At 39.0% G+C, this 26,817-nt stretch overlaps 1 protein-coding gene across 3 annotated transcripts in view; it reads right to left on the bottom strand.

The window, feature by feature from the left end:
- Nucleotides 1-20,012: 20,012 nt before the first annotated feature.
- The window catches only part of RPGR (retinitis pigmentosa GTPase regulator), a 58,036-nt gene continuing 51,231 nt past the window's right edge, over nt 20,013-26,817 (bottom strand). For 2 of the 3 annotated variants that reach the window (XM_049873442.1, XM_049873443.1), the window contains 3 exons: nt 26,750-26,804; nt 25,310-25,401; nt 20,013-20,671 (listed from right to left, as the gene is read on the bottom strand). In XM_049873442.1, coding sequence (XP_049729399.1) covers nt 20,474-20,671; nt 25,310-25,401; nt 26,750-26,804 — 345 coding nt within the window. In that variant the 3' untranslated portion in view covers nt 20,013-20,473. The remainder of the gene's footprint in view (nt 20,672-25,309; nt 25,402-26,749; nt 26,805-26,817) is intronic. The other variant, XM_049873444.1, reaches the window with a different exon arrangement.

Below are 26,817 nucleotides of genomic sequence, written 5' to 3'. Positions count from 1 at the left end.
GCATCAAATGTAGAAACAATAGCTGCTTAATCAGCTCCCACAATTGCATAAGGCCTATTCCCGGTAAAAAAACAAAAACAAAAACAAAAATCCACATTGACCTTATGCAATATATGTCTACTACTGATTCTGCTTCTCTGGCTGAACTCTGACTGATACAGATGAGGAGCCAGTGTTGGGGAGATAATGAGTTTAGCTTTCAACATGTTATGATTGAAATGCAGGGGAAACAACAATGTGGAGATGCCTAGCACTAAGATAATTTGAAATTTAGTAGGAGAGATGAGAAGAGGGGTATAGATTTGAAATGCTTGCACGGAGGTTGTTACGGATTGAATTATCTCCCCCAAAATGATATGGTGAAGTACTAACACCTAGTACCTTTTACCATGACCTTGTTTAGAAATAGAGATATCAGTTAACATGAGGTTATACTGGAGTAGAGTGGGTCCTAATACAATCTGGGTGCTGTCCTTACAAAAGAGGAGAACAGACACAGAGAGACACTCTGGGGGAAGATGACCATGTGAAGATCCATCTACAAGCCAAGGAATGCCATGAAACATCTGTTGCTACCAGAAGCAGGGAGAGATAAGGATCTTCCCCTAGAATCTTCAAAGAAAACATGGCCCTGCTGACACCTGAATCCAGACTTCTAGCTTCCAGAAGGGTGAGACAATACATTTCTGTTCTTACAAGCCATCCAACTTTTGGTATTTTGTTATGGCAGCCCTAGGAAGCTAATACAGAAGTAAGAGCTGAACTCACCACAATGGATGAGATCCTCAAGGACATTGGACAAAAGGGAAGGTAAGGAAAAAGAGGATATACAACTCAAACAAGGAATAGTGAAGGAAGCCATAGCAAACATTAGCTTCTGGATCTTGACAGGGAATATCTGGGTCCCAAGGGGGAAAGTTTTTTTTATTTTTGGCCATATAGGACCTAAAGAAATATATACAAGGGAACATGACCCAGGATTAGAGGCTGACAGAAAATGGAACAAAGTGAGTAAACAGGGGCTACATTCTGTGGCTAAATCCATTTCACCTAAAGAGTGAGCCCCAGGACTTGAAAGTCCTCACCTTGGATTGTAATGTGGTTTGTGGCGCTAGTCTCCCTGTCTAGCAGAGTAGCAGCACAGGGGCGGGAGGCCAAAGCATGCCTGAGGCAGGACTACTTTAGTGTGGTGATGAGGAAACAATCATTTTGTATCCCCGAGGCTACACGTTTGAAGAGGCTTGTAACTGAAGGGGGACTGGGAGATTTTTGCATAAAGACTGTCCTTATAGCTATGCCTCATTCAATTACTGCGATATTGATTTCACAAAGAAGACCCCAGTGGAGTCTGCTCAGGGCCCAACAGAGGTAGTTCTTGCCCTTCCACCTTTTTTTCTCAACAAGATTCTTGAGCTATCAATTTTAAATATGGTGTGACTAACCGCTTGCAGAAGGCTATATCCCTTGAACTGTCTCTCCCCAACTCTCTTCTTAATCCTCTGCTGATTCTGTTGGTGCTTTGGTACATCCTGGGGCCTCTGTCTTCTAGAATTTTGATTCATTCAGAAAGCATCTGCCTGGAGGTAATAGCCTTGTCACATGTTTCATGTCAAGGAAAGATGTGTGAGGGGAAAGGCAAAGCTTTCATTGACTGTTATAATCAACACGAGGCATCATCACTGGAAGACAGAGAAAGGCCTCCAGCTGTAAGAAGAACACCATGCGTATATATCCCCTGCCTTACTTTGTCCTCCTCACTGCCTCTATGTTTGCGCACAAGTATAAGCTTTCTCTCTCAGAGGTTGTGCCCATGTCCTTTGTCCTCTTTTTTTAAAGACTTCTCTGGATGCTGAGTCTCTGGCTCTTTGTGAGGTCCTTAGGGAGGCCAGAGCACACGCAGAAGCCCTTCTGTTTGGCCAGAGTTCTAAGGACTCAAGCCAAGCACAAAACTGGCCAAGTTTAGAAACAATGAGTTAATAGTCACTTCTTGGGTTGCATCAGGCTGTTAATGATAACTAATCAAGTGTTTCATTTAGTCAAATCCTGTTGGACTTTTTGTTCCAAGTGCTTTTCAAGGATCAGCCTTCCTCTGACCTTGGTAAATAGCCAAAGAAAAGTCAACGCACGGAAAGGTTACGAGATTTGCACAAAAGCCCACAATAGCTGAACACACTCAAGCTGAATAAAGAGTCTGAGCCATCAGCTTTGGGATTCTACAGTAATAATATTCAGGCAGCTACCTGAGGTTTTTTGCACTGCTCTGGTTCTTTTCTCTCTCTGCTGCAGTGGGTCCACTTACCATGGGTCTAGAACCTGTAAGACACAGAAATTTCCCCCCATTTGCTTCATACTCCCTTCTCTTTAAAAGAACACATAGTGATGTATGTCTTCGGTGTATGATCTGGTATGATGAAACCCAGTATTTGGCATACTTTCTTCTCAAATAGATGCTATTGCATTATGGCCATATTATAAGCTTTTTTTCCAATTTTCTCTTTCCCTTTCAAGAAAGTTGTCTAAACTCTCAACCTCCATCAACCTACTCCAATCTAGTGTCTGCCAACACCACTACTCTGAAATAATTCTTGCTAATATGACTTGCATGTTGCTTGTACCAACAGACATGTTTTAGTCCTCATATTTATACATCTCTCAGCAGCATTTAACACGAATGACCACTTGGTGCTTTTAGGAATACTAACAATCTTTGGCTTCCAGGACACCATACTATCTAACCTCCAACCCCCGCCCCCTCCGGATGCTTCTTAGTCCCTTTGGAAGCCCATCAGTCTCTGGGTAACTTTCGAATGTTGGATTCCATGGCACTGGGTTCTAGATCCACTTCTTTATATATTCTTATTCCCTAGGTGATCTCATCCACACTTATGGCTTTAATTCCATCTAAACACTGAGAAAAGAGCTCATAAATTCCTATCTTTAGGCTTTCCTATGAGTTCCTGACCCAACTTTTTACATTTTCTCTTGGATGTTCAAATCCACCTCTAACTCAATGTGTACTAAATAGATTCAGGACCTCTCCCCTGCAAACCTAGTTGTCTTCCAGTATTTTCTGTTTCCATGACTGGCACCACTACTCATCTTTGATGCATTGCTTCTGCCCCACCCCACCCAATCGATTCCTAAGTCCTACTGATTTGCCTCCTTGCTTGAATCCAGCCATGTCTTTCCATCTACAGTGCCACCTGGCCCACACTCCATCCCATTACTTCTTATTGGACTCTCATCAATGGCCTCCTAAGTGGTCTCCTACATCTACTCTGTCCCTCTTGCAACCTCAGTATGCTCTCTACTTGCTATAGCCAGAGAAACAATCACTCACCAGCTTAAAACATTTTGATGGATTACTGGTACGCTTAGACAAAAGAGCAAGATTCTGTGCATAGCCTACAAGGCCCTGATTGGTCTGGACCCTGTCTACTTATTCAGCCTTAACTCTCATCTCCCTTCTCCTCACTTTCTGTAGTTGTCATACTGACTCTCTTTTATTTCCTTCAGTGAGCTCTGTTTCTTTCTGTTTCACGGTCTTTGAATATGTTGTTCCTTCTGCTTGCTCTTCCTACTCTTTATTTTAACTAATATCTCCTTATTTTCATATCTTATCTCAAATGGCACTTCTTCAGGGAAGCTTTTCCTGACTCCCTCAGATTCGTTTAAGTCTGCCTGTTTTAGGTGCTATGTATTTTCCAAGATGGCTGCAACAATGTCTCCCATACCTTATGATCTTCTTACAATGTGATATTGACACTTCTCCCATCAAGAAAGGGCTCTATGTTCCCTCCCCTTGAATCAAGGTAGGTCTGTGACTATGACAGAAATGACATTGTGTGACTTCTAAGACTAGATTATGAAAAGTGATACAACTTCTGCCCGGTCTTTTTTGAGATACTCACTCTTGGAAGCCAGCAACCAAACTGTGAGGAAGCCACATGGAGAGGCCATGTGGCTTAGAAGGACTTGTGAATGCTGAGCATCTGCTGGGTGACACTACTGGTGATATGGTAAATGAAAGGTCAAAGTGGGCAGGAAGGATTGGGAAAGCTATGATGGAGGAGACCAGGCTTACAGCAGATTTTGAAGAATGGAAGCAGACGAAGCAACATGACCAGAAACATGGAAGTAGACATGTGCAACACAATAAGACAGATGCAGAAGAGTCATGTAGAGGGACAATGAGAGAGGTAGCTAGAAAGGAACATGGGAACTAAGTTATACAGTACTTTGAAGGGCAGGCTAAAAGCTATATACTTGATCCTAGGGCCTAGAACTTACAGATGAGTGATATTCCAGAAGAATGCAATATGGCCTCCCGGGGGTTGTCAAAGACACACCTGCTTCTCAAGGCACTGATTTGCACCACCCTAACTGATATTTTTTTAAACTGGGATTTCCTTGGTCTCCTTTCCTGCATTTCCAGGATCACTTCTGCAGTGAATTAGTAAGCAACAAGCCCTTGTGACTGCCAAGCATGTGCTGTTTTTCGGGGTGAAAATATTGAGATTATATGATATATAACCTACAAGATGGTCTATAATATGATCTGCAAGCATCCATTTGTAGTGGATTGAATTATGTCCCCCCAAAATATGTGTTGACATCTTAACCTCTGTATCTGTGGATGTAATCCTGTTTGGAAATAGAGTTTTATTTGTTATGTTAATGAGTCTATACCAGTGTAGGGTGTGTCCTAAACCCAATCACTTCTGAGTTATAAAAAGACCAGATTAGACACAAAGGCACACACAGGGGAAGAGAAATGCCATGTGAGGATCATCTTAACAGCCAAGGAACCAAGAATGAAAGTAACACCTGGGACTACCTACGAAAAACCTACGAAGAAGGAATTAATACAGCTGAGACCCTGACTTGAACTTTAGCCTCCAGAAGAGTGAGAAAATAAATTTCTATTCTTTAAAGCCACCCACTTGTGGTATTTGTGTTACAGCACCACTAGGTAACTAAGACACCACTTAAGGTTTTTTAAAGCATGAAGTGGTATGAATAAAGCAGTGATATGACTGTGGCAGTGGGCGCAAAGCGAAAGAAGAGAAATCTAGAGGCAGGAGGCTGATGCCTCAGCCACTGTTCCTTGTTAATTCAACATTCATTCTTCACTGCTGGCAGAGCCCCAGTTTTGTTTAGTTCCCAACCCTGTCCCACAAGACTCAGGGGAATATGACCCCATCCCCAGTTCCATGACAACCCTGTCTTCCCTACCAGGAATCAATTTAGGGGTGTGCACGTGGCACAGCAGGGCCATGGAGATGTGAGGGAAGATCTTCTGAGAAAGGTTTCTTCACTTTTTGTCACAGGTTGGGTTTTCTGAGAAGCTGACTCTGAGATGAAGAGGATACAGGAGGTTCATGAGGGAGTATGCTTGGGATCAACACCTGGGGGAGGAAATAGAAGGAAGCAGGAGTGGGCAGAGAGAGAAGTTCAGCTTCGATGAGGTGTCTATGAAGGCCTCGGCCAACTCAAAGAGGAATTTTGAAGCTGTGATGATCCTGCAGAGTTATCCTAATTTGGGGGTGAGGAAGCTAGGTCTTTATATGTTTGGGACAAATAGTTATTGGATATGGGCTGCTCCAGGAAGGGAACGTGAATTTGGGCAAAGCAGTTGTCTTCAGCAGAAGGCATTTCCAAAAAGGGCTGACAGCTACAGGCTGTCTGCTGAAAACACTGCCAGCAGCAGGGAGAATAAGTACTTCAATCCTAAAGAGGGATATGCGCAGCACATCACAGCATCCACTATACTACAGTAAAACCTGTGAAAGCTGGAACCAGTGTAAGGCGGAAATCTGTCAGAGAAGGAAAACTCAAATATTTTCCACTAAAACAAGCAATACAAAAGTGGTAAGACTGTGCCTGTTAAAGGCGGAAAACTTGTGAAACCCAGAAAAAGAAGGCAGTCCTGTTGAGTTCTGGCTCTCACAGGGGAGTTAGGGTTTTCTCTTCCTTGCATCACAAGCATTCTAGCCAGGGAGAATTTTAAGCAACAGATAAGGCTTAGATAACATATAAAGAATGGGAAAGAAATCATAGGTACAATAAACATTACAAAGAAAGCACCAGTAAAACCTAGATCCTGACAGCATATGGGATATGCTGATCTTTTTTATAATTGCTGCAACCTTGTTTTTGGAATGGTGAAATAAATGTTGGGACAAATATTCTGGCAAATATCTAAAGTGCTTGATGTGGTAAATTCATGCTGTTTTGTGAGAGTGTAGCACCCCTTCAAAGGGCACCCCAATTTTTCTTTCTGGGGAACTACCTCTCCCTATTGTGAAAAATCTGGTAGGATAGGGAATCCAGACGACTCCCCCTCCAACTATGAAAGCCTGAGGGGTTTCAGAAGGTAGAATCCATCTGATTCTTCCTTGTTTCCCCAATTCAGTGTAAACCCATACCCACTGCCGTCAAGTCAATTCCAACTCATAGTGACCCTATAGGACAGAGTAGAACTGCCCCATAGTTCCCAAGGAGTGGCTGGTGGATTCAAACTGCTGACCTTTTGGTTAGCAGCCATAGCTTCTTAACCACTATGCCAGCAGGGTTTCCAATTCAGTGTAAGGCAGGTACTTTCTCATGCCTAATTGGACTTTGAATCTAGAACAAGGGGCAGAAGAAATGACAAAATGGTTGGAGGTTTTTTTTTAATCCCAGTATCAGTGCCCTGACTCTATATTTCCTATTTCCCAGCACCCCCTTTCAAAAGCTGCCTTCCTTTTGCTTGAAATCCTATCCATTTTCTACCAATATCCATTCTCTTTTCTTTAATAATAGAATTCCTGGGTTTTAGCTAGGCATTCAGTTTCCTAACTCAAGATAATATTTGAGCCTCCGTTGCAACTTGGTATGGTCACGAGACTTAGTTCTGGTCAATTAGATGTACACAGAAGTAATTTATGCTACTTTCAAGTTGACCCCTACAATGGAAGGTCCATGTGATACACTGACTCTTCCGCTTTAATTTGGTCTGGTAGATGATGAGAACTGGGGAGCTATTTTGAATGATGAAATGAGAAGCTTATGTTGGGGATGGCAGGGTGGCTTTACGAGCCTTGGACTGCTTACTTCTGGACTATGCTCTGAGAGAGAAGCATATACGTTGAAGTATGGGTCTCTGTTGTAGCATCTGGCATGTATCCTGAATGATATAACTTTCAAAATATTCCTTTTGGCTTAATTTTTGACCAAACAAACCTATCTGATATGCTTGATAAGTTAGTGTTAATAATTTGAAAATATTAATAGCATTCAAGCTTTTTGTGGCCTACATATTGTAGACATGAAATACTTAAACAGTTCTGCAGTCAAGAGAAGCTGCTGCAGACACTGGAATATTTACAGTGTAAGACAGGAAGAATCATGGTATTTGTGTTTCCATAAGACTGAGGAACCATTTTCATCTTGGAGTCGATCTAGAAATTATTTTTCCCGCTAAAGCCTGACTTGGATAAGATCCTCTCCTTCACCAATGCAGAGAAGAAGCCACAGGAGCAGTGAGCAGTGAGTTTCCACTGAACAGAGAACAGAGCCACAGCTCAGAGAATGATATTTCATTTACAGAATTGTACAATAAAAATAATAGGGTTTTTGAAGAATGTTGTAGGGGACAAATCAGCCTAGTAAAATAGCTGCTGTGTTTCAGAACTGTAAAGTAAACTTTAAGCAATCACTCATACAGAGTTAATTTTTAAATAAATTTTCTAAAAGAACCTATGGCAAAAAATATCTATGTGTTCTACATTTCCTACCTACCGGTCATAGACTAAATTGTGTCCCCGCCCCCCAAAAATATGTGCCAACTTGGCTAGGCCATGATTCTAGTATTGTGTGGTTGTCCTCCATTTTGTGATCCAATTATCCTCCATTTTGTAAATGTGTTATAAATTCTAGCCTCTATGTCTATGGTTATGGTCCTGTTTGGCAGTGAGCTGTCCATTATGTTAATGAGGCAGGATTAGGTCATGTTAATGAGGATTAGGGTGGGATGCAACGCCCTTTACTCAGGTCACAGCCCTGATCCATGTAAGAGGAGTTTCCTTGGGGTCTGCCTGCATCACCTTTTATCTTACAAGAGATAAAAGGAGAGGGAAGTGAGCAGAGAGAGGGATCTCCTACTACCAAGAAAGAAGATCTGGGAGTGGAGCATGTCCTTTGGTCCCAGCGGTCCCTGTGCTGAGAACCTCCTAGACCCAGGGAAAGACTGATGCCAAGACACATGGTGATCTCCAAGGAACGCTGGGCCAACAGATGTTGAAAGAAGACAAGGACCTTCCTGTAAAGCTGACAGAAAGGAAGCCTTCCCCTAGAGCTGGCACCCTGAATTCAGACTTCTAACCTTCTAAACTACGAGATAATAAATTTCTGTTTGTTAAAGCCACCCACTTGTGGTATTTCTGTTACAGAGGCACTAGGCAACTACGACACTACCCTTCTTACAATTAAAGGCAGAACCATGTGACTGTGAAAAGTGTGATGAGTTATTCTTAGACTTAAGCATTTAAAAGTCAATGTGTGTAATTAAAACTTTCCCACAAGGAAAATTCCAGGTCCAGCTGGCTTTATTAATGAGTTCTACCAAACATTTAAATAAAAAAGAAAAAATAATACCAATTCCAGAGTCTTAGAGAAAATTGACTCATTCTGAGGCCTGAGCATTACCTGATTCTGAGCATTACTCTGATACCAAAACTAGACAAAGATATCACAAAAAAGGAATGCTGAGTGGCGGAAGGAGATAATTTGCCTTTTTAGTAAGTTTCTGGACAAAGAAGAACCAGGACTAGCTCTGATGTAAAGACTAGTATGCATCACCCAGAGATGTTGGATTTTGAGCTGGATCCAGTGATTACATGGGACTTTGGGGGAATGGTAGAGGGTTTTCTATGTGTGAGTATGTTTTAGATCATGTTCCCTGCAAGTACAGCCTGATACTCTTGTTCAAGTGATTTGTTGGAGGTGTGTTCTCAGGATAATGGAACTAAAGGAAGGAAGGTAGCAGGGGAGGAAAATGTAAGCAAAAATGTGCTAACAAGTAGAGACTGGCTTCAGTCTGATACCATAGAATAGTTGGAGAATCAGAATTAGTCCCACACTGGAGCAAGAGAGGTGGCCTTTGGAACCCTATGTCATTCAGTTTATCCAGGTTCTCAGAAAGGAGAAGGCACAAAATCCCTTGCATGTAATCTTATCTTGGAAGCAAACCTTGTTTTCAACACAAATGCATTCTGTTACAGAGATAGGGAACAGAATAGATTATTCCGTTTGTTTCATGTTTAGGCCCATTTAAGAAAATGGTGATCAATTTCTGTCTTGGTAGATAGATCATAGATGATTTCTATTCTGTCTCCTCCTCCTCCCGCCCCTTCCCACATATAGCCATTGCACAGTCTGCTGCCATCACTACCACACAAGCCAAAGAATCATTTTTCTAGCACTTGAGTGGAGAGTGAAAACAGGATAAACGATATTCCATGTGTGCCATCATCCTGGAGTACCTCTGTGATGCCCATCCCGCTGATCACATCCAATTTCCTGTATTTCTGAATATATGTGGTACAGATATTATGGTTATGGATCATATTTTTATACATTATAATGAAGAATGTGTGATGAGTGGATTTTTCAAGTCCGCACTGCTATTTGTATGAGAGGAAAGTAGGTAGGAAACATCTGTGTGGATCTTCACTGAATATTCTGGAAAAGGACAGAGCTGACAAAACCTAGAAACAATACCATTCACTGGGGTACAAGGGAAACAAGGGTGATGACAGGTTCTTGTGATCAGAAGCAAGAATGGGGGGGAGGGCCCCGAAGCCCAAAATGTTTCAAAAAGAGAGTTATAGACATGTTCAAAAAGACAGTTATAGACATGGCAGTATGGGGAGGACCTGCCAAGTTGTGTCATTCCATCTGGGGCTAGAGTGTAGTTATATTGGCAAAAGGGAATTTGGGACTCAGTTCTTTTACGTATTTTCTAGTAGTCTTAGGACTAGACAACTATGCTTTGGAAACTTGACTGTGTTTTGTTTGAATTATCTTTTAAAAATGACTTTTAAATTATAAAAGGTATAAAATAAGTATTCCATAGTCATTCACTCAGGTGATTGTGAAAGCACATGGCTATGACCTTCATTGGCACATAGAGCGAGAATATGCCATTGTGGCAGTTCTGTTTTCCTGGGCTCACAATAAGTTTATATTTTCCAATTTCCCTTGCATAAGTTGGGCCCATGTAATTGAATCCCAATAGAATGTGGGCAGAAGTGATACATGCCACTTCCAGGCCTGGAGGGTGTCAAGGTGTCAGAGTACCAGATGATAGGAGCCAAAGTCCCTGAATGTGTAGAGCAAGGCGATCCACTGACCGCTAGTGAATTATAACATGACATGGAAATAAACATTTATAGTGTTAAACAACTGAGAATTGGGGAGTCTTTGTTACAACAGTTAACCTACTCAGACTAATACAACCAGTATCTTTCAGAGAAAATGTTGTTGTTAGGTGCCATTGAGTCAGTCCCAACTAATACCAACCCTATGTACAACAGAACAAAACACTGCCAGGTCGTGCACCATCCTCACAATCATTGTTATGCTTGAGCCCATTGTGGCAGCCGCTGTGTCAATCCAGCTCATTGAGGGTCCTCCTGTCTTTTGCTAACCCTCTACCAAGCACGATGTCCTTCGCCAGGGACTGGTCCTTCCTGATAACATGTCCAAAGTATGTGAGATGTAGTCTTATCATCATTGCTTCAAAGGAGCATTCTGGTTGTACTTCTTCCAAGACAGACTTGTTTGCTCTTCTGGCAGTCCCTAGTATATTCAATATCCTTCACCAACACCACAATTCAAAGGCGTCAATTCTTCTTCGGTCTTCCTTATTCATCGTCCAACTTTCGCATGTGTATGAGGTGACTGAAAACACCATGGCTTGGGTCAGGTGCACCTTAGTCTTCAAGGTGACATCTTTGCTCTTCAACACTTTAAAGAGGTCTTTTGCAGCAAATCTGCCCGATGCAATGGGTTTTTTGATTTCTTGACTGCTGCCTCCATGGGTGTTGATTGTGGGTACAAGTAAGATGAAATCCTTGACAACTTCAATCTTTTCTCCATTTATCACAATGTTTGCAGCTGTTTCTTCTTATTTTGAGTCATGCCACATCAACACCAACTTTACTCCATCGACATCATTAAGGTTGTCTACTTTGAGGAGGCAGCTCTTCATCAGTCATATATTGAGTGAATTCCAACATGAGGGGTTCATCTTCTGACGCTGTATCAGACAACATTCTGCTGCTATCCATAAAGTTTTCACTCGTCAGTTTTTTTAGAACACCAGTTCCTTCTTCCCAGTCTGTCTTAGTCTGGAAGCTCTGCTGAAACCTGTCTACCATGGGTGACCCTGCTGGTATTTGAAATACCAGTGGCACACACAAGCCACCTGTGTATGACAAACTGACAGACGAGTGGTGGTCAGAGAAAATAACCTGGAGATTTTTGCTAATTATTTATTAATAGAAGCTTGCTGGTGAGAATATTCTGAAGGTTTATTCTTCTCTCCTTTCAGTGTTTATCAGAATTGCTTTAAAAAATGTATTCAGGCCCTAGCCTTGACCTAGTAAATTAGGACGAAGTAAGGCACAGGCGGTCATATTTTGCAAAACTTCCCTGTGTTTCATATAGACACTTGGCTAAGAGCTGCTGCTCTGAACTAACCCAAATTTTATCTTTAGAGCAAGCCAGGTTGTCAGACCTCATTGTTTTCATTACAAATAATTGTTCTAAGTTTTTATCAGTGTATTTTAAAAATTAACATGCAATAAAGTTGAACTTGTTTTTGACGTACAGTTCTATAGTCCTATGAATTTTAACACATGTATAGTTTCATGTAATACCACCAAAATCAGAATATGGAATAGTTCCATCTCCCCAAAAAACTTTCGTGTTATGCTTTTGTAGTTACATCCTCCTTCCACTTCTAACCCCTGGGAATCACTGATATGTTCCCCATCATTACAGTTTTTTCTTTATGAGAATGTCTTTGATATCCAGTCATACAGTAGGTAACATGTTGAGACTGCTTTCTTTCACTCAGCATAATGCTTTTGAGATTCATTCAAGTTGTTGCATGTGTCAATAGTTCACTTTATTGCTGAGTAGTATCCCACTGTATGGATGTTAACAATTTGCTTATCTAATTGCCACTGAAGGACATGTGAGTTGCTTCCAGGTTTTGGAGATTGTGAATAGAGATGCTATAAAACATTTGTGTACAGGTTTTTTGTGTGAATGTAGTTTTTCTTTCTCTAGGGCAGGGTTTCTCAACCTCAACACTGTTGACAATTTGGGCTGCAGAATTCTTTGCTGTGGATGGCTGTACTGTGCATTGTAGAATGTTTGGCAGCATCCCTGGCCTCTACCCACTAGATTCCAGTAGAAACTCCCTCCTGCAAGTTGTGGCAACCCAAAAGGTCTCCGTGGGAGAAAGATGTGACAATCTGCTTCCACAAAAATCACAGCGAAAAAACTCTATGGAGCAGTTCTACTCTGTCCTATAGGGTTTGCTACAAGTCAGAGTCAACTTGATGACACACAGCTGAGGATAGTAGGGCGGGTTTCCTAGGCTAGTCCAAAAATTGCTTGAGAGAGCAGAGAAAGAAGACTAGCTTAAGATTTTTATGGTGGTTAGGGGTATAGCTGAGGTAAGGGTTCCCACATGCAGGCCTAAGCTTGTGTGGTTTGTACTTTCAGTTGTTGCCAAAGGAGGAAGTGCCTGAGTTTTCTTATCAGCTTTTTCAGTGTGGGACAGAAGAGGGCAGGATGAGGCTTAAAATCTCTCAGCAAACATTAAAAAAAATGGGAGTTAAGACTCTCTATTACAGGTGTATTACAAGTAGTTTCATTATCAATAGCTTTAGTGTGGCTTTATATTTTTCCTGCTTGGTGTTTGCAGTGCTTCATGAATCTTTGGGTTGATATCTTTTGTTTTAAAAAGTTCCCAGAAATTATCTCTTCAAATATTGCTTCTTTTATACTCTCTTTTCCTTTTGGGGTTCCAAATATACATATGTTTGGCCTTTTTGCCATACTACAAATGTCTCTGACATTTTTTTCTGTATTTTTGAATCCGTTTGTTTCTCTGAGCTTCAGTCTCAGTATTTCCCTTTGGTCTTTCAGTTTACCAATGTTTTCTATCAATCATCTATTTAATAAACCTTTATATTGTCTTAATTTTACTTCTTGCATTTAGTTCTAGAATTTGTTTGGCTCCTTTTTTATAGCTTTCATTTTTCTACCAAAATCTCCAATTTTTTATATTAATTCCTTGAAAATATTAAACTTTAGAAGCAACTAATACTTCTCAGTGAAAAGCAGTCCCACATGCCAAGCACATCTATTTGGACTTCCGTCTCTCCCAAATTGGTTCCCAAATTCTTTAATGTCTTGGTAACACTCTGATACTTTCAAATGTTGTTTTATTTATTTTGTTTATATGTATTTCAGCTTCCAGGTTTTCTATCTGTTCCCAATGGTAGGGTAGTCTGACCCACTTACTAAGAATTACCAGAAGATTAAAAGACTTGCTTTTAAATGCACATGGTTACATTTTACAAGACAATCGTTCTGGTCTCTTTAAAAAGTCAATGTCATGAAAAAAACATGGGGAGGAAATGATTATAGATTACAAGAGACGTAAGAGATGTAACAACCTAATGCAATGCATGGATTTTGCTTGATCCCTGGTTTGAGTGAACCAGCTTGTAAAAGGCATTTTGAGAAGAACAAAGGAAATTTGAATATGACATTGGGTATTAGCTGATATTATATTACAAAATTATTGTTAATTTTGGTAGACAAGATATATGATGCACAAAATGTCATTTAGAAATGCATACTGATGTATTTAGGGTTGGAACATCTGGAAGCAAATGAAGCAAACATGGCAAAGTGTTAGTAACTTACACCTATGTGATGGGTTTATGTGTGTTTATTCTATAAATCTTTCTACTTTTCTCTATACTTGAAATTCTTCACAATAAAAAATTTAAACCACACTGGTTAATTTTAATAACTGGATTTCATATTTAAGTCTCTAGTTTAATTACTAAAGTCTTACATAATCTATTAATTACTGAGGAAACAATTTAGAGATCCATCTGATGCTTCACGTTTTCCCAAACTGGTTTAAAGTTTTATATAATTTTTGTTATTCTCAATTACAATATACAGTAAATTAAATAAATGTAGTATGAGTCAATATAAATCTAATGGTGAGTTGGAAAATATAACTTACCTATAAATATAAAATCTAATATTCTTATGCAGAGGATATTAATAATTTTTAAGCAATTATTAAAGGCATTAGAAAACTTTTTGTTGTAATAACCTTTACATCCATAGGGAAAATTGTATAAAATTTTTTTAAAGTAGTGCGCTACTGTTTTGACAAATTAGGAACAAATTACTTGGACAGACTGCTTTTGAGAACCTCTAAAAGGTTTTCTAGAAAAAAAAACAAAACTTTTCACCTTGGGACAGTTTTTTAACCACTGAACCAGATTAAGATATTTCTTAGGTAAAAATTTAAAAAGTGCTTTACTGCTATTTACACAATCCTAAAAGTTAGATACAAAGAGCCCTGGTGGCACTGTGGTTAAAGTGATTGACTGCTAACTGAAAGGTTGGCAGTTTGAAACCACCAGTGGCTCCTTGGGAGAAAGATGTGGCAGTTGGCCTACATAGAGATTTACAGCCTTGGAAACTCTATGGGGTCACTATGAGTTGGAATCGACTGGACGGCAGTAGGTTTGGTTTTGGTTAAAGGTAGATACAGCTCTCCAGTCCACTGCTAACTTTACTTAAGGCATCTATCATATTTATATGATATATACCAGATGAAAATGGATGTAAGTGGAACTATTTGGGAATGCAGCTTGCCCTGGCCAGGTAAGTTTCCTGCAGTAGCTTTAACAAATTATTTTTGGGCCAAGATAACATTTCCTGGCATTTTCAGTGACTGTTACTGCACTGTGTGCCATTGAGTTGATTCTGACTCACAGCTACCCTATGGGACAGAGTAGAACTGCCCCACAGGGTTTCCAAGGCTATAATCTTTATGGAAGCAGACTGCCACATCTTTCTCCCACAGAGTGCCTGGTGGGTTTGAACCACCGACCTTTCAGTTAGCAGCTGAGTGCTTAACCACTGCACTACTAGGACTCCTCTTCCAGTGATTATTGTATAATAACTTTATGCCAAAGTAGTCATCCACCACAATGTTGGAGGGATCAAAAACCTGGTCAGTAGGCTGTCTCTTGACTGGAATGTAATTTCTTCCAGCAAAAACATCTTACTTCATTGTATTCATTATAGTTGCCCTCTCTCATCCCCCCAAATGCCCACACTCCTAAGAAGGCTTAGCATTTGTACACAACAGAAAACTTAAATTACCTTAGTAGAATGAGCACTTTTCTAGTTAATTCTTTAACTGTCATTTCCTGCTTAAAATCTGAGATCAAACTAGGGAAGATAATTGAGATAAATTCAGAGCCTCACTATTTCAATATATTTTCCTTATAAACCCATTTCTCTTAATGTATTTTGTTTAAAACACTGGGCCCAGTATTGGGAAATACAACAACCATCAGCTGGGACAGAGTGGCAGCAGCTACAATATGCTCCTACCTGTCTAGCCTCTGAAACTACTTTAGTTACGCGACCCCTGGTTTAAATGCATTTTGTGTTCAATTCAGTAAAAATATCCCCCTCATTTCTGAGATAAAGGCTTTTCTAGTTTCTGTTTAAAAAGATACTCTAAGCATTTTAAAGAACTAATACCAGATTAAAAAATCTTTACGCCATGTACCCCAAATAAGGAAATTCTAAGTATGAAAATATTTTCAATTTTAGTAGCTTCACAAAATCAAAGTGGGCAGGAAAACAATCTTAAGTTGAGGAGCACAATACAGAAATCAGTCTGGCTCTGTCGCAAAATAATTATTCAGAGTGCCAACTTCCTTCTACTGCCACTTGGGTCTCATGGGTAGAGACCTATGGTAATAACTTTTGACTCCCTTTCCTGTTGTCAATGCTGATGATTATAAATCTAGTTAGCCTAGTTTTCCCTTTTTTGGGTGCTTCTGACAATGTCCACTACTAAGAGACAGATTCTCTCTTGTCCACGGGAAGATTTTCCTTTTCCTCTATGGATTTATAATAGCCTGCAATAAACCATATGGTAAATACTTCAAAGAAGTGAGTTCAACCTTTTTAAAGAACGTGTTTACAAAGTTCTAAGAAACAATTCTTTGTTCAAACACTACAACTGTAAATGTGGTAATTTATTTAACACTCATTTAGCATTTAATATGTGCCTACTGGGCCTGGGATAACCCACTAAGATTCCTACTTTGATGTAACTGGTGATACAGTGTGAGTTCCAACATCACAAAGTACTTCCACAGAAGACATATCATTAAAGATCCAGGATTGAGCTACATTTTGGGAAAAAAGTAAGAATTTAAGAGAATAAAAACTATAAACAACTGAGAGTATTCTTTATATGATCTGTAGCTCTCAAATGTAAGTACTTTTCCAAAACAACATTTTCTTCTTCATACATAGGTTCTTTATGACACCAATTTTTCCTTTATCTTTAATATTATCACATGGATTTGCATGTTCTTTTATAAGACCAATAAAATTTTATCATTACTGTCTTTTAAAAATTAATATCCATTTAATACTTGACCAATAATATATCTGAACAATGTCAATGACTCCCTAATGTTCAAGTCAACAGATTCTATTTTTAGGTCCTATTAAGGTAATAAGTAATATCTAAAGTAACATTATAGAGAGGGAAGAATGAATGGAAAAAATGAAGATTAACAGTTTGGGGATTAAAAAGTCATTTCACTTCTTTTGAGCTATAAGATTATCAGTAAATGCAGCTCCTTTTATTTATTTATTTTATTAACTTTTATTGAGCTTCAAGTGAACGTTTACAAATCAAGTCAGTCTGTCACATATAAGTTTATATACATCTTACTCCTTACTCCCACTTGCTCTCCCTCTAATGAGTCAGCCCTTCCAGTCTCTCCTTTCGTGACAATTTTGCCAGCTTCCAACTCTCTCTATCCTCCCATCCCCTCTCCAGACAGGAGACGCCAACACAGTCTCAAGTGTCCACCTGATATAATTAGCTCACTCTTCATCAGCACTCCTTTTATTTTTGAAACTACTGTAAACTGATCATTCTACTCAATTCTATCAATGACCTTTTCTGGTTTTTTAAAGAATTCTCAAATATGTTAACTTAGTTTTTTTTTTTTGTTTGTTTGCTTTAAGTTTAGTGCTCACTAATCTCCTTTCCATCCAATTAAGCAGCTTAGATTTTAAAATGGCCCAAATATCTCCAATTGATAATGCAGAATCATACCCCATTTTCTTTACTTTATTACCACAAGACCGTAACTTTGTTTTCTTAGTTTCTGGCATGATATACGGCACATGGAAAGTGCTCAGGAAGTCTTTCTTCAATGTAAAATCCAGATTATCAACCCAAATTTAGAAAAGAAATAAGCATTCAGGGTCCAAGGGCAGATCGGTGGAATAGTGTTTTTATAACTGTTTTCACAAAAGCATCTACTTGAATCATTGACGCAGTGTTCGTGTTCTTCACAAACCACCTTATTAAAAGTATGAATTGCCTCTGACAAAGCAAAATACTTTATCAGTTTGGTGAGGCTTGTCTCATGTCCACTTCTTCCAAGTGCTTTGACTTAATTCTATCTGTTCCTTTCTCCTTTTGAATCACTGGCCAAGTGACCAATATGGTTGGTAGGCTCTAAGATGACCCCCATAATCCTTGTCTCCTGGAGTTGACACCCTTGTGTAATTCCTTTTGCTTGAGTGTGGGCAGGACCTGTAACTTGCTTCTAATCAATAAAATATGGCAAAGGGGAAGGGATGTCATTTTCATGATTACATAAGACTGTGACTTCTGTCTTGCTAGAGACTCTCTCCCTCACAGGCTTTAATGAAGAAAGCTATCATATAGAGAGGCCCTCCCCCATAATAAACTGGTATTTTCCTATTGTTGCTAACAAATTACCATACATTTGTGAATTAAAACAACATGCATTTATTACCTCATAGTTTTCATGAGTCTGGAGTCTGGGCACTGCTTAGATAGGTCCTCTGGTCAGGATCTCACAAGAGTGCAATCAAGGTGTCAGTTGGTGTTGTGGTCTCACCAGAGGATTGGGGTCCTTTTCCAAGCTCACTGGTTGTCAGCAAAATTCAGTTCCTTATGGTTACAGGACCAAAGCCCTCAGGTCCTAGAGGCTGCCATGACCCCTGGCACACGGCCCTCTCCATAACATGGCAGTTTGCTTCTTTAAGGCCAACAGGAAAAGATTTTTGCTGTTTTGAATCTGACTTCTTTTGTCTCTGGACCTTCTTTTAAAAGACTCACCTGATTAGGTCAGGTCCCTCCAGGGTAATCTCCCTTTTAATTAACTCAAAGTCAACTGATTAGGAACTTTAATTACATCTGCAAAACCACTTCACTTTTTCATATAATGTAATCTAAGCACGGGAATGATATCCCATCATATTTACAAGTTCTGCCCATACTCAAGGAAAAATTTTACATGGTATTTTTTTTTTATATACAATAGGTTGGAATCTTGAGGGCTATCTTAAAATGCTGTCTACCACAGCTGGCAGGTCTTCATACCATTTGTGACCTTTACTTCCAATCGGCTCCTATAGTTTATATTTTGGTAAAGTATTTTGCGATGCCGTATTAGTACAGTATTAAATTTACCTTTAATAAGACCAAGGAGACCAAGGAGCCCTGGTGGCACAGCGGTTAAGAGCTTGACTGCTAACCAAAAGATCAGCAGTTTGAATCCACCAGCAGCTTCTTGGAAACTTCAGGGGGCAGTTCTACTCTGTCCTATACGGTCACTAAGAGTCAGAATCAACTCAACAGCAACAGGTTATTCTACCCTAAACTTTTTGGGGGGCCCTGGTGGTACAGTGGTTAAGAGCTATGGCTGCTAACCAAAAGGCTGACAGTTTGAATCCAGCAGCCACTGCTTGGAAACCCTATGGGGCAGTTCTACTCTGTCCTATAGGGTTGCTATGAGTCGGAATCAACTAGATGGCAACGGGTTTTATAAGATCAGAATTCTACTAAATGTAATATTTACACAGAAGACAATTTCGTAAGATTTCAAAATCACATCTACTCTAGGTGTAAAAATAGTTTCTTTTTCTTTGCTCAAAAGGAGAAATGGTGACTGACTGAAGAATAAAATGTCTTATTCAGAAGCTGGAGTGGGGAAAATAAAGGTAGTTAGTTTCATTAAATAAGTAGCACCCGTGAGCACAGGAAAATCCAAGCAAACTCACTGCCATCGAGTTGATTCTGACTCATAGCAACCCTAAAGGACAGAGCAGAATTGCCCCACAGGGGATTCTGCTGGTGGATCCGAATTGCCAACCTTTTGGTTAGTAGTCAAACACTTAACCACTGCACCACCAGGGCTCTGAGCATAGGAAAGCTACGTTTATATTAGACTTAATAGCTTTAGCCTTCTTATTCTTTATGACAGAGCACTGTGTGATTTAGTCAAATTTGGTCATCCCTGTCAATGCTAGAGGCAGTTCAAACAAGCAAGCTATGTTCTGTTCTTGTATGATGACTATCTGTGGCATGGTCAAACATTCCAGACAAGGCTACATGTGCAAGATGTTTTCGTGTCAGATCACCTCCCTAAAGAAAGGAGCAGGAAGCAAAGAAATTTCAATACTCAGTTTTTCCCACAGAGATGGACTGTTAATGGTTACATTGATATTTTCTTTACTCAGGTAAGTACATCCTGCTTCCTTCAATACTTTAAATTTAGACAGTTTTTTTTTTTTTTGCCCTAATTGTGTCAATTAAGAACTCCAAGTACGGCCAAATTTTACTCACACTCATCCATTTTAAGAGGTGAACCAACCAGATAGTTTATTAAAATATGCTCATCAAAAACAATTTTGCCTCAGTTTTTAAAAATTGCAAATACATTAAAAACTGTTACAGTGTCATGAGATTGCAAACATTGCCTCAGGAAATTATAAAGAAGTAAAATTGTTTAGTAAAAACTATGAAATGTCTTAATTTAATTTTCACATTAAAAAAATATATTTTCATTGCAACACTGAACAGTTAAGGCCACAACACTTGAGAGTTTGAGATAAACATATTTTTAAGTTGTGTGTTAAAGATATTAACATAAATAAATACCAAATCTGGTCACACTGTTTCAGACAAATAAAACATTAACATATCTTTAAAAGTCTGTTATCAGAAATTTTCTTTATGTTATATTGTTTTTCAAGTATAAATGACAATGTCTTTGGTGACCATAAAGACATAAAAACACACTCACAGTATTGAACAAGATATTGACTTTTTGTCCCCATTTGCTGATGCAGTAGCCTTATGATTTTGGCCCATGTGGTTCTGGTTTGCATCATCCTTATTGCCTTTAAGAATTATTTGATCTCCTATTGGTTTTATCTCTGGGAGTGGCTCGTTATGATTTTTATGACTGGTCAGTGACATCCTCTTAAAGAGAAAACCCTAAAAAAAAGTCAATAACAAGAATTATTTCAGTAAGAGAAACATTAATGGTATATAGAAGATATCATTTTTAACAAGTATTAACATTATTTCATTGCCTTTTTATGGTGTATCACGTGTACAATGGGGTACCTGTAGCATTTTCAGTCTTTTAGCAACGCCAATCGTGATTCCAATCCAAAACAAGATCTTCCAGGGTTTAACTTTCAACAGTATCAATCTCTCTTTTTTAAAAAATTTTATCTTGTTGTTGAATATCAATCTCTTGATAACATATTACCATTTTCTTCACAGAACAAATTTAGTATTTCACTTTGTTGTGTTGTAAGAGGAAAAAAAGCTGAAAACTAGGAAATCACTTATTGTAACTTTCAAATATAACCAGGATAGCTCATTTTTAGGGTATGTCTGCAATTCCTAGTTTAGTTGTGGAGCCATTGTGACAAAGCAGTTAAGAGCTCAGGCGGCTAACCAAAAGGTGGGCAGTTTGAATCCACCAGCACTCCTTGGAAACCCTATGAGGCAGTTCTACTCTGTCCTATGTAGGGTTGCTATGAGTCAGGATTGACTCAATGGCACACAACAACAGTTTAGTTGCAGCTGCAGAGACTTGCTATCATAAAATTCTGGAGAAGAAGGACATACCCCTCCATTCCTGTAGATCAGAACTTTTGGCAAAACGTTAAACCAAACCCATTGCTGTTGAGTCGATTCTCACTCATAGCGACCCTATAGGACAGAGTAGAACTACCCTATAGGGTTTTCCAAGGAGCACCTGGTGGATCTGAACTACTGACCTTTTGGTTAGCAGCTGAACTCTTAACCACTGTACGACCAGGGCTCCGGCAAAATGTTAGGGCTGCCAGATGTGGCTGTGTGAGCCAAACAGGTATGAGAAGGCAGCTGGATATATGGATCTGCTGTTCAGGGGGTAGGCAGGGCTGCAGCTGTGCAGCATACAGATGATAGGTGAAGATACGAAAGTAGAACAGATGATCCAAGAATTCCAGGCAGATTTAAAAGAGGATCTAAGAAACTACACTTTGGAAGACCAAAGTGTAAGAGGTAGGCAGAGGAAGAGGTGCCAGCATTGAGGACTCAGCTTTGTAGGTATAAATTCTCAACTCAGTGTCTTTTTTTTTTTTCAAAGGTAGTGATAATAAGAAATCTACTGACTATGAACTGGCATGGGGACCTCTGCAGAGAACCTGCCATGTTTCAGCTCATTTTTGAGAGAAGGCACAGGGTCTTTAACGTCTGTATTTATAACCTTCAGCCTTGGGCCTGGCACGTAAGAGGTGCCCTTATGCTAAATACATATACGAATGATAAGAAATTATTTTTAATACCTGAAAAGCTTACTGCCTCTTTCGTTAGCTCACCTGGGTGGAAATTAAGCCATAACATATTTTTCTTAATTCTAATTCTGGCTCCAAATAAATAGCACTGGCTACAGTTTGGAAATGCAACATTTGGTGACTTCTAGAGATTAGAGCAGTTATGTAACAAAAGATCTCTGCTGCCAGTTAAAATCACCGGTCCTAACCTGGCTACGTAAAACATTTGAAAGCATCAAAACAAAATTCAACTGTGAATTGTGCATTGTAGACACCAGGAGTGCAACCTTTTCTCTTCTATGATCTTTCTTTCTTTCTTTTTAGATTATCTTTGGAGTGTCTGTCTAATTAAGCGGAGAGAACCTAAAATTCCAAACACATATTTGATATTAGTTAAAACGTAATTTCCTTTGCAAGTTTTAAAAATGACTTGTTTGGCTCAAATGGTGTTAACAGGTTAGAAACACGGTAGATAAAAAAATGTCATGTGAGAACGATTGACAAAAAAATCTCATCTAAGTCAGTTATTTCCTTTTTAAAATATCTAGAATAACCGTGTATTCTTTAAACAGGAAGTATATTTATTACTGTTTGACTTTTCAAAAATATAGTTCTCATTATTTTTGTTTCTTTTCCTTAATCAAGGAAATGTGCATTTACTGAAATATACTTTTCCATCAGGTAATAATGAGAAATCTTAAGCATAATCAAAGATTAAGACTGAATTCCTCAGCCTGGCATTTGAAGCCCCTCTATTTGTATCCTGGAAACCCTGGTGGCATAGTGGTTAAGTGCTACAGCTGCTAAACAAAAGGTCAGTAGTTCGAATCCACCAGGCGCTCCTTGGATACCCTATGGGGCAGTTCTACTCTGTCCTATAGGGTCACTATGAGTCAGAATTAACTCAACAGCAACGGGTTATTGTTGTTATTTGTATTCTGTGAGCCCCGGTGATACAGTGGTTAAAGTACTTGTCTAACTGAAAGGTGGGCAGTTTGAATCCACCAGCTACTCTGTGTGAGAAAGATGTGGCAGTCTTGGAAACCCTATGGCGAAGTCCTACTCTGTCCCATAGTGTCACCATGAGTCAGAATCAACCTGACGGCAACGGGTTTGGTTTGGTTTTATCTGTATTCTAGGTCCCTGGGTGGTACAAATACTTGGTTCTTGACTACTAAATTACATGTTGGTGGTTCAAGCCTACCCGGTGGCACTGCAGAAAAAAAAAAAAGTTTCTTGGTGAAATGCTTCCATAAAGTTTAAGGCCAAGAGAACATTATGGAGCAGTTCACTGTATAACACATGGAGTTGCCATGATTCAGAATCAACCCAACGGCAATGGTTTTTTAAAAGTTGTATCCTGGCCCAACTCCCCTGTGCTGTACTGACTTGTGCTAGCACTTGGGCCCCCCGGCTGGCCTGTTCCTATAGGTGCAGGCCACTCTGCCTCCCACACAGCACTCCTTTCCCTGGCTCAGCCCTTTCTCCTTGTCTCTTTTCATCCAAATCCTACGAGCCTGTGAAGAATGCTTGAGACTGCACAGCCTGAAAATGAAAAGTTCCTGAAACTTGACCATGTGTTCTAGAATATGCATTTTTCATCTGGTCAGAGGAGTGATTTAAATATTTCTTTTGCTACTTCTTTCACTTCACTTTTCCTCTCTTTAGCTTCTTTTTATGTCTCCTGACTACTTTTCATTTTCCTCCCTCACACTTGATTTTCTTTTCCAGAATCTTTCCCTGGGCTCTTAGAAGTAGAAAAAAATCTTCACAGGAATGCTATGAAGCACAGTATGAGTATCTGTTAAATATTCTGTTCTAGTAGATGGATAATCTTGAAAGTTCCTACCCCTTGGTCAAATGTTTTGATAATACATATGTTATAATTCTAAGAAGGATAATAATTGTAAAGTGTCCTTTAAACCAGATCACAGCTGTATTTTGGATACAATAATCCAAACTTAGAAGATCTAATATAAAGATAAAAATGGTATGAAGTAATATTTAGTAAAGGATAACAACATGGGGATCCAGCCAAAATAACTTTCTAAATTTATGAAGTAATTCTGAAAGGAATTTCAGAGTGATATATACTTGCAAAGATGGCAAAAATCAGGCTGTTTGCTACTCTGAGGGCTGCTTCTGGTTTTACCTCTGTCCTTTCCTCCTCTTTAACCCCCTTTTCATTTACCATTCATTTAGTCACCCAAAATATTTACTGAGGATTTACACATACTAGGCACTCTGCAAAGTTGCTAAGGATACACTGGAAAGCAAAACAGAGAATAGATTCTGTCCCCATAGAGTTGAAAGCCAGTGGGGAGATACAGACATATAGAGTATATAAATACACAAATGAGTACTGCTGCTGTTAGGTGCCGTTGAGTCAGTTCCAACTCACAGTGACCCTCCACGGCAGAGAAAAACTGCCCCATTGGGTTTCCAAGGAGCAGCTGGTAGATTTGAACTGCCAACCTTTTGGTTAGCAGCCGAGCTCTTAACCACTATGCTACCAGGGCTCCATACAAATGAGTGTGTAATTACAAATAGTGATCAGTATTATGAAGGATAAGAAAAGGATGTTATGTGAGAGGATAATAATGAGACATAACATACTGGTGGGCTTCTGGTCACATAAGGCCTCTGTGTGGAAGTGACATTTAAGCTGAGACCTGAAGGTTGAATAGGAATTAACAATGCCTTTCATTTTTCTTTTCTTCCACGTTTCCTCCTAACATTTCTGTCCTGAAATGTGAGCTCATAATTAAAGAAAGCTCTTCTGCAAATGAAAACTGTAACTTCCCTCCAGAGAGAAGAAACATATCCATCAGACTTCTCTACAATACCAAAACAGGGAGTAAGTAGCCAGGAAAGACTGAAGTAGCATGCTGTTACGTTTTCTAAGCACAGCCATATTTATTTTTCATTCTTCCTCTCTATTAGCTTCACTTTACTCTCTTTTGGTCTCTCATGATTACTATACCCTCATTATTTAGGCAGGATAGTTTTTACTGTGCTTTGATACATCTTTTATTATATAATGAACCAGTATGGATAGGAAGATCAAAAGGAACACACCATTAAATTTTGGCAGAGCAACCTGACTCATAATCTATGAATCCAATACATAAATATGCACGTTAAAAATACAAAACATTACCTGAAATTCTTCCCTTCTTTTGGGGCCATAAAAACTCAGATTATTAAGGGAGTTAAATTATGTGGATTGCCATATGAAAACTAAAAGGAGCAACTGAATACTTTGGTCTTAACGCTAAAATGGAAAATTCATTTCACTTACCCTCTTTGATTTTTTTGACTCTTTACTTAGTATTGATTCATTATCTTCATGGACTTCTAAAGAACTGTTCTTTGTACGAGAATGCATATTTCCTACAATAGGATACATTTAGAAATATTTTTTTTCTGACTAGTGAGAAAAAAAAAGTCCTCATGTTTTCAGTGAAACTCTACCAACCTTGAATTATGGGGTACTACCAAAAGCTCTTACCCATTGGAGTAGTAGACGATGTCTATATTGTATATGTCTTGAAAACTGAGTTAAGGCAGAAAGCTCAGAATTACCTGATACACTTTAATATATCAAAGCTCAATGTTATAAATGTTTAGAATGTCAATATCGAAATACAGATACAAAGTTAAAATTAAATGTTAGAGAAAACTTCTGTAAAATATAAATTACCTGACTTAAAAAAAAATTAACCTAGCCAATTAAATTCTCTGTACTCAAAGGGACACGTTATTTTTTGGTGTTTCAAATTACTTCAAATGTTAGACAGCTGAATAATGATCTTTACAGTATATATATTCGTGAACTATATGCATTCTTTTAATTGAATATAATTAACTGCTTGAAGCTTAGACTAATTTTCTTTTAACATTTTAGGCTATATGCCAAAAATAATAAGAGATGATAAATATTTTCAAATTTTGCTTAAACTATCCTAAAAATTACTACTTTTTCTGCAGAAGTGAGAAGGAAAAAAGGATTAAGAAAACTATTCCTTCCTATGCTTAAGTTCAGCTCAGATATCAAAAAGGATGCATGGCTATTTTTAATGAGAACATAGTAAAACACACACTGCAGTGGGATGGTGTGTAAACATAGCATAGGGGTTGTACACCAAAAACACAGATGATTGGGGTGTAGAAACTGCAGGTCTCAAGGGAAATCACAGTCTCCTCCACTCTGTGGCACCTGTTCTCCGACACTAACAGCTAGGCCTGGGAGTGGACATCCCTTAAATATCCGTGGCAAAATAAAAAACTCAGGTCTGCGCTCTGGGGAAATGGTTGGATGGCCTGCTGTAGCTCTAGGCTGGCCTGGTCATCCTAACTGGTCATCCTACCTTAGCCACTGGGTCTGGCAGTCCTCACCAGAAATCTAAATTGGAATTTGAGGCAAAAGCCTAACTTATTAAACAGGTTGAACAGGAAAAAAAAAAGTGGTAAAAAGACTTTTCTAAACTGCTTAGTACTGACACATAAACAGCCATGAGTAAAGTGAGCATTTCTGTGTGAAGAAACTATGGTGGTTATAAATGAGAACAAAGAAGTCTGTCTTACGTATTTCATAGCTTGTTATGATAAGGGTCATGTGACGATAAAAAGTATAAAATGGAATATATGTGGGTAAGCTATAACTACCCCATCACAGCATATATACGCATAGATCTAGCCTTTTTAAAGGTATGCTTTTGGAAGTGAAATGTGCTCATACCTTTTGGATTTTCGTTGTATTCGTGAATGGCTCGTTCTCTGCTGGCGTTTTCTTCCTACAGACAATAA

This window comes from Elephas maximus, chromosome X (assembly GCF_024166365.1).
Source record: "Elephas maximus indicus isolate mEleMax1 chromosome X, mEleMax1 primary haplotype, whole genome shotgun sequence".
Lineage (NCBI taxonomy): Eukaryota > Metazoa > Chordata > Mammalia > Proboscidea > Elephantidae > Elephas > Elephas maximus.
This window is presented reverse-complemented; position numbering and strand designations above follow the sequence as displayed.